General features: G+C 44.5%; 1 protein-coding gene and 1 long non-coding RNA gene across 5 annotated transcripts in view; one reads left to right on the top strand and one right to left on the bottom strand.

Annotated features, from left to right (window-relative positions):
- Positions 1-301: 301 nt before the first annotated feature.
- The window catches only part of Col22a1 (collagen type XXII alpha 1 chain), a 248,131-nt gene continuing 235,636 nt past the window's right edge, over positions 302-12,796 (bottom strand). Inside the window, exons 60-64 of the mRNA XM_031345491.1 lie at positions 9,457-9,636; positions 7,837-7,903; positions 5,783-5,965; positions 3,511-3,588; positions 302-1,341 (exon numbers count right to left, since the gene is read on the bottom strand). Of these exons, the coding sequence (XP_031201351.1) occupies positions 1,154-1,341; positions 3,511-3,588; positions 5,783-5,965; positions 7,837-7,903; positions 9,457-9,636 (696 nt within the window). The 3' untranslated portion in view covers positions 302-1,153. The remainder of the gene's footprint in view (positions 1,342-3,510; positions 3,589-5,782; positions 5,966-7,836; positions 7,904-9,456; positions 9,637-12,796) is intronic.
- LOC116073526 overlaps positions 2,221-12,796 on the top strand; it is a 66,279-nt gene continuing 55,703 nt past the window's right edge. For all 4 annotated transcript variants that reach the window (XR_004111848.1, XR_004111852.1, XR_004111853.1 and 1 more), the window contains exons 1-3: positions 2,221-2,311; positions 2,535-2,796; positions 3,027-3,105. This is a non-coding gene — a long non-coding RNA (uncharacterized LOC116073526). The remainder of the gene's footprint in view (positions 2,312-2,534; positions 2,797-3,026; positions 3,106-12,796) is intronic.

Raw genomic sequence — 12,796 nt, forward strand, 5'->3', positions numbered from 1 at the left:
CAAAGAGTGTGGTGATGAACATCTGGAGAGAACAGCTAGGCATTGTATTGCAGTTCAAAGAAGACTCCCATAGTGCCATGGAGAGGCTAGCACACAGAAATGAATACCCAGGAGCAACTGAGAGGGAAATACATTTAGTGAGCACCTGTTCATGGTGTGCATGTAGAACACACACACACACACACACACACACACACACACACACACAAACGCACACACACACATACACACAAAGGCATGACTGATATAGGTTCCCCCATGTACTTGGTAGTGAACCACCTAAAAGTAAGTAAAGCAAGGGACCATTGAACACTTTTATTTTGCAGCTCACACAATTGAAACCAGTATGAGGAACTTGAAGGGGTCCAGGCCACGGTTGGAAGCAAAGTCACGCCTGGGAACTGTTCTTCAGCACTAGCTTGTTCTTAGAGAGCCCAGACACAAGCTACTGCCAATTCTATGTGACTTCTTTTGGAGTTCTGGTAGCTAGAAGCACCAAGGATACCCATCCTTCCCCAATGCCCTGAGGCAGTTCTGAACTCCAGATGTGCACCTTGTCTCCAGAGGTCAATGAATTCTTCCAGGCTGCAAATTCTTTTTCTTGCTTCAAGTCTCTCCTGGGAGGTGGAGATCTCAAACTTACTTTTCCCTGAGCCATATTTAGGCACAGCTGGGGAAACAACCTTATGGTCTCCATCCCTTTAAAGCTTCCTTTCAGGAAAGAGGTAAAATCAGCAAGTGCATACATGGTCAGGGTTGCATAGCACCAAGGGTTCCTCAGAATTGGCTGTCACACATCAGCCAGTGCTGACAGGGGAGCTGATCCAGGAAACTACTTCCTGTCCACCAGGAAGCTCCCCCAAACTATTCGCATTTGAAATAACAGCAAACAATAACAACAATATTAATAGTAACCTGACTGTCTGACAGTATCTGTTGGTTTTGATAACTGTGAGGTCTCTGAGGAAGGGAAGAGACAATTAAGGCAGGCAAGGAGGGGATAGTAGAAAGAAGGGAGACAGGAAGAAAAGGCGGGAGGTAGGAAGGGGAGAGAAAAATGAGGATCTGAAATGTTTCAAGGCTTCTGGCTTCCCAAAGGGCTCCGAGTTCAAGTTTCAGAAATTCATAGTAGTGTTTTGATGTTCTAGAATCTTCATGGGCCCTTCATATTACTTGGCCGGGCAGCGAGGCTGGCAAAGTACGCACACTGGGACGGGTCACATTGGCCAGGAGGGCCAGGAGGACCAGGAGGGCCAGGATGTCCAGCTGGTCCTGTCTCTCCCTGAGGGCCAGGGCTTCCTGGAAGTCCATCTTTAGCATATCCAGGTTCTCCAGGTTGGCCTGGCCCAGGAAGCAAAAGAAACAGAAGGCAGTTTACATTCTTTATCCAGGAGTGAAACAGCCCTGTAATCTTTGTACTGCGAACTAGGGTTCGATGTGTACTCAGAGAGAATAGCCTCTGTTGGTGCTCTAGACTGAGAAAGAGAATGGTCCACGTGGGCATCAGGTAGAACAGCACCTTTGCAAGCAGGAGCAGCACCTTCACTGTCTGAGACAGGGAAGAAATCCAGACACCAGGGAAGAGAAATAGACGAGGGCAGCTCAAGGCCCCTAGGGTGGAAGCTTTCCACTCAAGTCAGGCGAGAAAGCCAAACGCTATTCTCTCACACAGTCTTATAGACACATCTGAATTCAGAATGGGACACTAAAACAACCTAGTGAGCCTTGGCCTGGTGTACCTGTTCTTACAGGGACACCTGATGACCTTGAAAAAAAATCAAAATTCAAATAGCCTTGGATCTATTAACTTCGCTCAACTTTACTTGTTAAATCTGAACCACATACTTACCTATATTATTCTATTATATCAAGTAAAAAATACAACATCTAGGATATACATAACTGGCCATTATAGAGTCTAAAATTTAGACTGAGAGAATATTACATATAAATAAACTGCTTTGCCTATACTTACCAAGTGTACTATGGTATCATGTAATTCATCTAGCTTCCTCTTTTGCCTGAACAACTGGGAAGCTTGGTGCTAGGTAATGTTGGCCAACTTGGCTACCACGTTCTACAGGTCACATTCTCCCTCACTTCTTAGCACGTTGTCAAAGTATTTCTTAGAATGTAATAAAAAAGTGAACCTTTCTGCTGTGAGTGTCTTTAGAACTTTGGAACTGTGCTGATGTTCTGAGAAGCGTTACTTAGTGCACAGCTCTGTTTACAAGAAACCCTTGGTTCAGCTATGCTAATCACCCCTTCCACTGAGAGGTACTGCCAAGGGTCCCTGATTCAATCTTGCCAGGTATAACCTGCCAGATAGTCTATATACACTCTCCTCTAGATGGACTCCAATCTGCCGTTCTACAACTTCTCCTATTTCAGAGTAGTACTTACTTTATATTCTATTTAAAAAATAAGCAAAATAAAAACAGTATTTATGTAACATTACCATCTCTAATAGAATAGATGGTGAGGTGGAATTTGACAATCTTGAGTTGAGAGTCTTGTCATTCTCCTCTTTCCAGTGTGACAAGTGCTACTACCGTCAGGAGCTCTTCCAGTATAGCCACCAGGCACAGTGGTCAACCGGTTGCCATTTCCCTAGTTATTTCTAGGTTTCAGAAGTGGAAGTCCCAGGATCCTACCATCCCTCAGCTCCAAGAGAGCTGGCCTTTGGCTAAACCTTTGACTAAGTTTCCCTGGGTATATTCTGAGAAATATTAATGAACGAGTATGGGATTTAAGAAGATGGCTGTCACCTTGCCTATGGAGTTCTAACCACTTAAGGTGAGTTCACGTATAGATGGAAAGTCCTAAGGAGAGATGCATCTCTAACATTCTCAAACTCATTTAAAATATGACAACCTCTCTCGCCAGGTCCATTTTTCACAATATTTGGTCATTTATTATTTTTAATTGAAACATAATAATTCTGTATATTTCTGGGGTATGATATGTGTTTAATGAGTACTTATTCATGTTTGTTTCATTTGTATTCTCTTTTGCTTTCATTTAAGTACTTGAAGTATTGGTGAACACCAGAAAAAGATGTCAAATCCCCTGGAACTAGAGTCACAGATGTTTTTGAGCTGCCTGGTGAGTGCTGGCAATCAAACCCAGTTCCTCTACAAAAAGCAGACAGTGCTTCTAATCTCTGAGCCAAATATTCAGCCTTACAATGAAAATTTTTAGGGGAGGTCATGGGTACAATATGCAATGAACAAATTGCTTCTGAGTCATCCCAAATATTGATCATATCTTTACATAGGAAACATCACTATACTTTATTCTGGCCATTTTGGAATAGTAAATAAGCCATTGGGACGTTGAATTTGGAAGGTATGCCTCATGGATTTGAGAAATATTCCATTAAACAGTTAGTTCTCTTTTTCTCCTTAGAGTGGCCCAAGTCCTCCTCTCTTCTCACAAGCAAGAGTAGCACTGTGTGGCCCTGCCTCCATGGTTAAGGCCCACCCAGCCTGAGACCCTGATCCTTCATACCTGGTATTCCAGGGGGACCCATCTCTCCTCGGAGGCCAACTCCAGGTGTGCCAGGGTCACCTTTGGCTCCTCTTTCACCTGATGGGAAGAATATGCATCTTGAGTGGTGGAGAGCCATGATAAGGGCAGAGACAGAGAGTCTCAAACCACAGGATACCCTGTGTCACTGATACAGCCCAATATCACTGAAACAGTGCACTTGCACCAGCCTGTTCACAATACTCTTCATGTAAATTACCCTCCCCCCACATACACACACACATAAACACACACTCCAGCATATTTTCAGACTCAGAATATATGAAAACAAACAGAAGCTTTCTTCTGAACACACTTTCAGATACACATTTTTATACATACACATCACCCATTGATCCAGTTACATAACAAATTTACACATTCACACACATAGAAGCAAATACAAAGTACACAGTTACACATTTGCTAAGCCATGGGTACCCAAATTCACACACCCACAACTCACACATATCAGCCTGCATGTATGACATGATTACTGGTGTACATGCCAGTGCACTCAAAGCTTCTTGTCCGAACTTTCATGAAGAAGGAATTGGGTTGATAAATAAATGAATTCAACATACTAGGGGATGTGGCAACATATAGTCATGAGACTCAGCTCTGATCTAAGGAATACCCAAATCTAATAAGACAATGGAACATACAAGGGACACTCCATAAGAGACAGATGATAAGTACCATCCTAAGAATTAAAAAAAAAAAAATGACACATATATGACATATAGTCTCAAGGAGAGAGAGAAAGAGAAGGGGGAGGGAAGGAGAGATCATGTTCTCCAGAGGGATATTTGGATCATATCTGAGAAAAGAGCTTCCAGGTTTGACTTAACTGGGACTGCCACTATCAATAATACTGTGTTCAATACTATTACTTCCACCACTAGTATGTTTGCTACAGCTAGTATCAATTCTACTGGCAATGTTACCTCTACCAATGGTGTTATTGGCATGACAAGAACAGAAAGAAGAGTCCCAAGCAAAGACACTGGAATCTCTCTTTCAAATTATTTTACTAGGAATTAATACATTTTATTATATTGTTTCCAAAGTGTCTCCCGGATATAACATTTTTTTTTCTAATCTAAATTTAAAGCTAATGGCTCACTAGCTTTTAGAACACTAATCATATTTTTTATGTGTGTGGTGTTGTTTTGGGGTTCTGTACTTATTGATTTATATTGTTTAAGTGTATGAATGTTTTGCCTGCATATATGCATGTATATAACATGTGTGCCTGGTACCTGAGAAGTGAAGGAGAGAATATTGGATAACCTGGAACTGCAGTTATGAGCACTCATGTTGATGCTGGGGACTGAACCCTGGTCCTCTTCAGCTGCAGCAGGAGCTCTTAATCACAAAGCAGTTCCTCTCCAGCTCCTCGCCTTCACTTTTGTAACTGTTAGACCTGGTCAGTATTCTGCCACAATCCAATGTAGTCTATAAAGTACATTTCCTATGGGCATGTATTTTGTGTACTTTGTTTTATGGATGAATGCAAATAGTCAGGAACACACAAATTTAACCAAAACCCCTTTAAACAGAAGAAATATCACAGGGGATAGATGGCTAAACAGTTATAAGGATATGCCAGATCAAAAGAGAAGTTGTTAGGTTCATCTGATTCCTTAGTGTAAGGTCACCAAAATGAACGCAAAAGTCCACCCATCAGGAGGAAGCGGACCAGGCTTGGAAGTTTGGAGTCTAGTCCTCCATCTCTGCTTCATGTCTGCTTGCCTGCAGAAAGCATTCTGACCTGCTTGCCACTGTGCAGCCTGGGGCAGGCTCTTCTACTTAAAGAGGAGCTCTAATGCTCAGATAGGTTACCCAGACAAAGAGCCAGACAGCTAGTGGCCATTTTAGCTCAAAACCCTTTGGCTGGATTTTAAAGCTGGTATTTAATATTTATTGCCTGGAGATTAAATGGTATATCACTCAGTCAGTTCCAAACTGGGTGGGGGAAGACGAAAACATTTGCATCGCCCCTGTAACTTGAGCAAGGGAGATGGAAAGAAAACAAGAAAAAAAGGGGGGCAGGTTCAGTCTTCCTGGCATAATTTCTCAAAACTGTCAAGTAAGAAAATCTTGAATGTATGAAAAAAATTACGTGATGCCAAAATTCAGTGTTGCCGGGCTGATGGAAATGAAAACAAGATGAATAATGCAGGCTCTGCCAGGTGTACATCCCACATCCAAGCCCTGATTCAGCACAGTTTCAGACATGCTGTCCACTCACCTTTGGGGCCCATGGGTCCAGAGGGTCCTTCCAGACCACCTTGGCCAGGACGGCCTGGCTCACCCATGGGGCCTGTCCGGCCTGGCAGCCCATCTTTCCCTGGAGGTCCTGGGGGCCCAGGTCTGCCTTGAGAGGACTTTATGTGTGCTGGAGGCATCTGGGCCAGGAGGTAGGCAAGTTTGGCTACGGAATGGGAAGAAGAGAGAAGTTCCTGAGGAACGTAGAGACGATGAGGGGCGTGATGGCAGTGCACTGCAAGCTAGAACTGCAAGCAAAAAACAACTGGGGCTGAAGACAAGGAACAGCTCCCGTACGCACACTTTCTGACTGCGTGGATGTCTACAGGAGCAGGAGCAGCAGAAATGAATTAATAGTAGTATTAACAGTGCAGGAGCAGCAGCATTGCTTTTTGTCATGGCAGCAGCAGTAAATAGCAGTGGCTGTAACTGTCAGTTGGAGAAACTGAGGCCTGGGATGTTTAAGTGGCTTACACAAACCTATTTAGTGACTTTCATCTTTTGAATCAAGTCCCACATCAACAACCAAAGAGCCAAATAAGCTGTTAATTGGAGACGCTCACACACCTGTGATACCAGCGTTATAAAATCTATTTAAAACCCACAGCTCCAACCGTGAGTGGGCTCACTTTCCTGGGGGACACTGGATCCAGTGCTTACCTCCCGGCTACCAAAAGCCACCTAAGTTTGTATAGTCAGAGAGCATTGGATGCAAATGCCTGTCCAACGGGTGGAGTGGCTAGGATAAACACTAACATTTTGGCTGATAAGAGTAAAGAAGAGGTAGGATTTCTGCCTGCCTCATTGACTCCTTTACCCTTGCACCTTCACAAGGCCCAGGGGTCTGTGGATGCTACCTAAGTGACCTTGACAATTTGATGAATTTGTCTGGGTCTTTGATTTTCTTATCTTTGCTGGAAGTTGATATTTCTTCCTCAGAGGCTGTTTGAAAGGGACTCATTCCAGCAGATGTTCCCAGGCCCCTTAAAAACAAGTGGTTGACACTCCACTAGGGCAGAAGCCATTCCATCACTGACAAGTCTATCATTCAAGAGGTAGAACTTGGAACTCCCACACACAAGTTCTTAGACTTGCCCTGTCCAGTGGGGCTCACATCCTTTCAAGCCAGTCCCTGCCTACGCTCACCTTTCACATCTACAGCCCATGCATATTTACTTAGATTCCAGAGGGGCACTTTGCTTCTACATCCTCGTATCCAGCACAGTCCGAATGTGTGAGACACACAATACTGGGACATGGGACAAGGGACATGCAACATGGGAGTGGAAGCACCTTTAGGATTCACTTCTTTCATGTCACAGGTTTGTGAGCATTTTCTACTAAGCTTTTATCACAGGGCAAATGGGAAGTGTGGCTGCTACACAGACCATAGTGTTACAGTGCACATAAAATAAGGCTGTAAATCCCAAACTTATATTCCAGTAGCTCATCCTCCCTGCTCCTCACTATCCTCCCAAAAACCATGCTGTCTCCCATGGCCATTACTAGGCTGTCATTGGGCACGCTCAAGCTCTGAGAACCCTCCCATGATGGTAATCCCAAATGCTGTTACCATTCTAGCTTCCCACTCCATACCCTACCTTAAAGCTATCTGAAGCAGAGCCAACTGTTCTCTTTCAATGCCCTCTGTGCCAAAAAGAAATTACAGATGTCTTCTGAGGGCACTGCAGTAATCTTCTCTGTCTTCTGACTTACCTCTTCCTCTGTAGTTCAATGAGGCTCCCTACAACCCTTCGCAGAACACTGATTAATCATGCACATGGTCGAATACACAGAAAGTGTAGGTGATCACCACACAGCAGATGGTAGTATCTGGCATCATCATTCACTAGAGTCATTGTCAATAGAGGTGACCAGGAAGAAGCTGAGAGAGGATCTGAAGTGTAAAGCTGGGCCCTCAAGTTACTTCTCAAGCTTGCTGCTCCACACTCACCTGGCCCAATACTTAATGATGAAAGCAACAACTGCTCACTGGGGATTTTACCCTGGCAGCAGCAATAAAGTCAAGTTACTCACCTTCTAGCTGCTTCCCAAGCTCTTCCTGAATCAGGCGCCGTAAAGTATCAATGGATGGAGACTCGCCCTAGGAGAGAGGGAAGCAGTTACTCAGCTTCCCAGTAACTCTCCTCCTCAAAGATCCCGGGGTCACCCTCAAAATCAAGAAGCTTGTGAGCAGCACAGACAAGGGCAATCACACCCTCTATCTACCCCATGCCACATCAGCAGCACATTCATCTCTTCTTTGTTATTCAGAGCATGCCATTAGCATGGCACTTGGACTTTAGGTTTTCGGAGTCACAATTTCCTTTCCTATGAACCTATATCTTCTTTAGTGTATTCTCTCCTGGTATATACCATTGCACCCATAAAACCAGCCATATATTGGGCCTCAGCAGCATGGCTCCAAAGGCTCTCCTACCTCCAGAACATAGTATATGAGCTGCCTCCTATGTGAAATTGAGTTTGACTCTCCTGGTTAGAATCTTTCTTCTATAGTCCCTAGGGCCAATTCTGTCCTGTTCAAGTCCACACTGGCCACAAGCAGGTAGTGAAAGCTGAGGAATTTATAGGAAAGGCTAAGTGTTCACATTGTGATGATAATTCTCAGAATGGCTTTGGAAAGGATTCTCTATGCCCTATCAGGATCACTCTTTCCTATTTGACTTCTGTAGGGTAGTGCTACCCTTAAGAATGGGTACCCCTGTGCTTTTATCAGTACAACATATTGCACAGAATAGATCCTTGTTATCTTATTCTTCTATGGCCAGAAACCTTTGTATTAGCCCCAGATGCTCCATTGCTCTACATAGTAAGGGGACACACAGAGCTTGGCAAGGCTTCATGAGGGCTTTGGATATCAACTGAGTCAACTGAGTCTTTTTAATTTCCCTTGCCTTGGCCAAGAGGGACAGGCTTGGGCACCAAGATCTTTAGAATCACGACAACCAGAAGCAAATGGTGAAGCCACAGAAGGTCAGAGAACAGGGAGTGACCATGCCTGTGTTGAGGGAACATAAAACTCTCCAGATGACTAAGCAGGCTGCCAAGGAGAAGAAGTCACAGGGAGCAGACAACAATGCCCATCAAGGGTTCAGTTCCTGTCACCTAACTAACAACCTATGTCTGTGATACAGAGCAAGATAAAGAGTTTTGCCACTAGAATGACATAGGTGTAAAGAAAGTCATCAAGCTTTCTGGTCACATTCAGTGCCCAGGACAGTAGAGAGGACTGTCACGCCCTGCAGTGAATGGATAGTGAACCACCCATGATGCTTGTTGGACCAATAAGACCTCATCTTCTCAATTACCTCTGCCCAAGGTACCAAGAAAGAAGGGATTTACAGCTCAAGACATTAAGCCTTGGCAGTTATCATCCTTGGGGCAGAAGGAATGGCAAAGATGAGAATCTGTTACTGAACATCTCTGGAGCTACATGGGCAATGCCACTTTATCCTAACAAGTGTGGAGAACATTTCTCAAAGGCTAGGCACAGAGAGAGGGAGTGCTCTGTCCCTTGCTGTAAAGCCATTCCCCAGAAACCTTGTATCTGCATGCTGTTCTCCCCAAAGACCACAAACTCCATTTCACTTCCATTCTCATGGAATCTTATGTCTGAAATTTTACCATCATCCTTACCCGCAGTCCTGGAAATCCTGGCTGGCCAGGTGGCCCTGGGGGCCCAGGAGGGCCACTCTCCCCTGGTTGTCCTTGGGGGCCCATTAGGCCAGTATGACCCTTGTGGCCTGGGGTTCCAGGGTCTCCAGGCTGGCCCTTCCCACCTGGTGGTCCTTTGTCACCTTTGATCCCAGGGTCCCCCTAAATAGAAGAGAAGAATATATCAGCAAGTAACTATGTACTAGGAACGGAACTGAATACACAAACTCAAGTCTAAGCTACTATCACCTTTGTGTTGGGACCCTGGGAGGTGTGTGTGTTTTGTGTTGTTGGGGTGGGAGGGTCTAAGCCCTGAATGAGTCAAGGATGAGTCCAAAAGGAAGGATCAGAATTATCGCATCCATAGTCCTGATTTACAAAACTGGTTAAGAGAGCCCAGAGATAGAATCCTACCTTATACAGCCTTGTGCAAGTCAGGGGGAAAACTTTTATTTTTGAAACCCACCACAAATAAGCCACTAACAAGGCTGTCACTATAAGAGAAGCAAGGAATACTGATATCCTCATACTACAGAGCACACTACAGTTGCCAACTGGGGCTGCTTATCAGAGATTAGGTGGACAGACACCAGGTATTATTACAGTATGAAAAGTTATAACTATAGAACAGTGTTCACAGTGTGTAAAAAAAAAATGGAGAAGAATAAAAATATTCCTAAGATGTTTTGTTGACATAAAACATTGGGTTCATGTAAGGATGTGGTTAATTGTAAGGATGGCAGGAAGGGGTCTAGAGAGATATTCAGTAGTTTGCCATGCAATAATGAGGATTTGAATTTGGATCTCAAGTACCCACACAAGAACCAGGTGTGATTGCTTACATCTGGGGGCACAGATAGGCAGAACCCTGGGGCTTACTAGTCTGGCAACTTGGTAGCCTCTGGATTCAATGAGAACCTATCTCAACCAATAAAGAGGAGAGTGATTGAGGAAGATACCTAACTACAGGCCTGAGCATACACGTGTATACATTCACAGATGCATTTGTCTACAGGAACACATGCACATGTATACTAGACATACACACATACACACACACACACACAAACACACACACACATGCCTATCAGGGAGAAGGATTGAACAGAGCTGTCAAATTACACATTTTAAAAACAGGAAGAATTTTAGTGAGCTTAATGGCATAGGCCTGCCTGCTATTATAACTACTCAGGAGGCCAACGGGAAGTTATTGTAAATTTAAGGTATGCTTAAGGTTACCCAGGTGCTGTGTGTTCAAAGCCAGCCTGGACAAGTTAGAGGGTTATATCACAAACTACAATGTAAAGGGCTATAGCTCAGTTACAAAGTACTTCCTTAGAATGCACAAGCCCCAACATTCAGTCTGTACTACTACAGTGCACACACACACACACACACACACACACACGAGTGTTAAGACAAACTCTAACTAATTGTGCATCCCTGAAAATGGATGTGAAAAGGGGGCCGAACTATCACTCCACCCCTGCAGTGGTTTTGGCCTCTGTGAGTAGGAGTGACAGTCTACTAGATGAGCAACCTTTTCTTGTAGGCCTTTTCTCAGACCCAATGAGTCCATGGAGGATTGGCAGACTCACTTCCTGGTACTTATGCTGCTGGGGCCCTCGCCCCTCAGTGAATCAGATTCTGAAATTCTGTGTCAATGAGTTGGGGCACAGTAACTCCAGGGCAGGCAGCCTAGTAATTGGCCTTAGGTACTACTGTGTATCTGGCCAGCGAGTCTCAGTGGATAGTGAGAACTGAATACACAGAAGCCATATTAAGGCTCTCAGAGTACAATGGAGCCATAACCATTGTGACACAGCACAGAAAGGGAGGGGCAGGAAAAAGAAGGAGACTCAAGATGGAACCAAATGTGGCGTTGCCATCAACATGGCAAGGAGCCACTGGGAAGGAATAGAGCATGGTTCTGAAATAGAGAAACATTCCATGGAAAAGGTGATCTGCTGGGGTGGGGGTGGGGTAAAAGTGAAGGCACATCCATTTTGAAACACCTTCATCTGTGTACAGAGACTCCAGAGTGCAAGGCAGATACACAGGAATGGGACTTTGAGGTGAGAAGGGAGATATGCCTGACTTCCACTGCATTCCCTCTTGTCATGTCTGCTCTTTAACCAGGCCCCTGCATAGCTTTCAATTTTTCAACAATAAAGTATCAATGATTTTTGACAATTTAATTTAGGCAAACCCAAAAGAACTGCTCCGGTTTTGCAGGTCTGGTGCACCTCATGGGGTCTTTAAATATTGCTGGATGATCTTGGATTCAGAGGTATAGAACACTCTGTTGAGTCACCTGGATGTCACGCCCCACCATGCATGTGGCATGGCCTTTTCTATTCAACAACCTTCCTGTGCGATTAAAATATCTGTCCCCTATTTTAAACACTCCCAGGATGAAGGATTGAGGAATATAAGCACTTGGTGGCAAGGTTCCATGGAACCACTTAACAAAGGACAGGCAAGCTCCCAAGTTATTGATTGTGTATGAAGAACAGCTTCCTGTCTGTGGGATGAACACTCTGGCTCTGAACCAGGATTCATGCCCATACTCCTAGGCAATCACTCTCAAGACCCCTGAGTGAAACTCTCATGAGAAAATCAACTCAGTTGTGCGCAAGTACAAGGCTCCAATATTCAAGATCAAACAGCCACAGGACAGTGGGAATAAAGTCATCTGAAGGAGAAACACGAAGGGAAGGCAAGAATGGCAGAGACCACTTCCAGCTCTCTCTTCCCAAGCTGCAGGAAAAGCCTGCCAGCTAGTTACCCATCCAACTTGTGAAGAAAGCTGAGATAAATTCTTTGCAGGACCATGGAAAACAACTATGGGTGGGGGTGGAGGACCAGATACCATCCATGTAGTATAACAGCTGACCAGACACAGGACTGTAAGCAAACCAGCCGTGCACAGCCCTGACTGGAGCAAGAACCTGTGCGGGTGAGTGTGAGAATGCTGCCTGCCCCCTCCCTCACTTCTGCAAGAAAAATGTCTCTCCCCTGTTGGTTTCTGGAAAAAAAATGAAATGTAAAGAAAGACTTTCAGAGTGTGGCGCCAAGGCGACTCATTATGGGAAAATCTGTTCCCTTGTCACCTCCAGTGACAAATCTGGCTCCCAGCAAATTGGCACTTAGGGATCCAGGCACATCCTGCATGCGCCTTCACACATGGTGAGCAGAGAATCTGTCAGAGTCTCCCAACACTTGCCTTGCATTGATAATTATGGTTATGATTTTATTCCTCAAACTAACCAAAAAAGAAACAAGAAGGAAAACTGACTATGTCAGTATCGGCGCGGGGGGG

This window comes from Mastomys coucha, unplaced genomic scaffold, assembly GCF_008632895.1.
Source record: "Mastomys coucha isolate ucsf_1 unplaced genomic scaffold, UCSF_Mcou_1 pScaffold11, whole genome shotgun sequence".
NCBI lineage: Eukaryota > Metazoa > Chordata > Mammalia > Rodentia > Muridae > Mastomys > Mastomys coucha.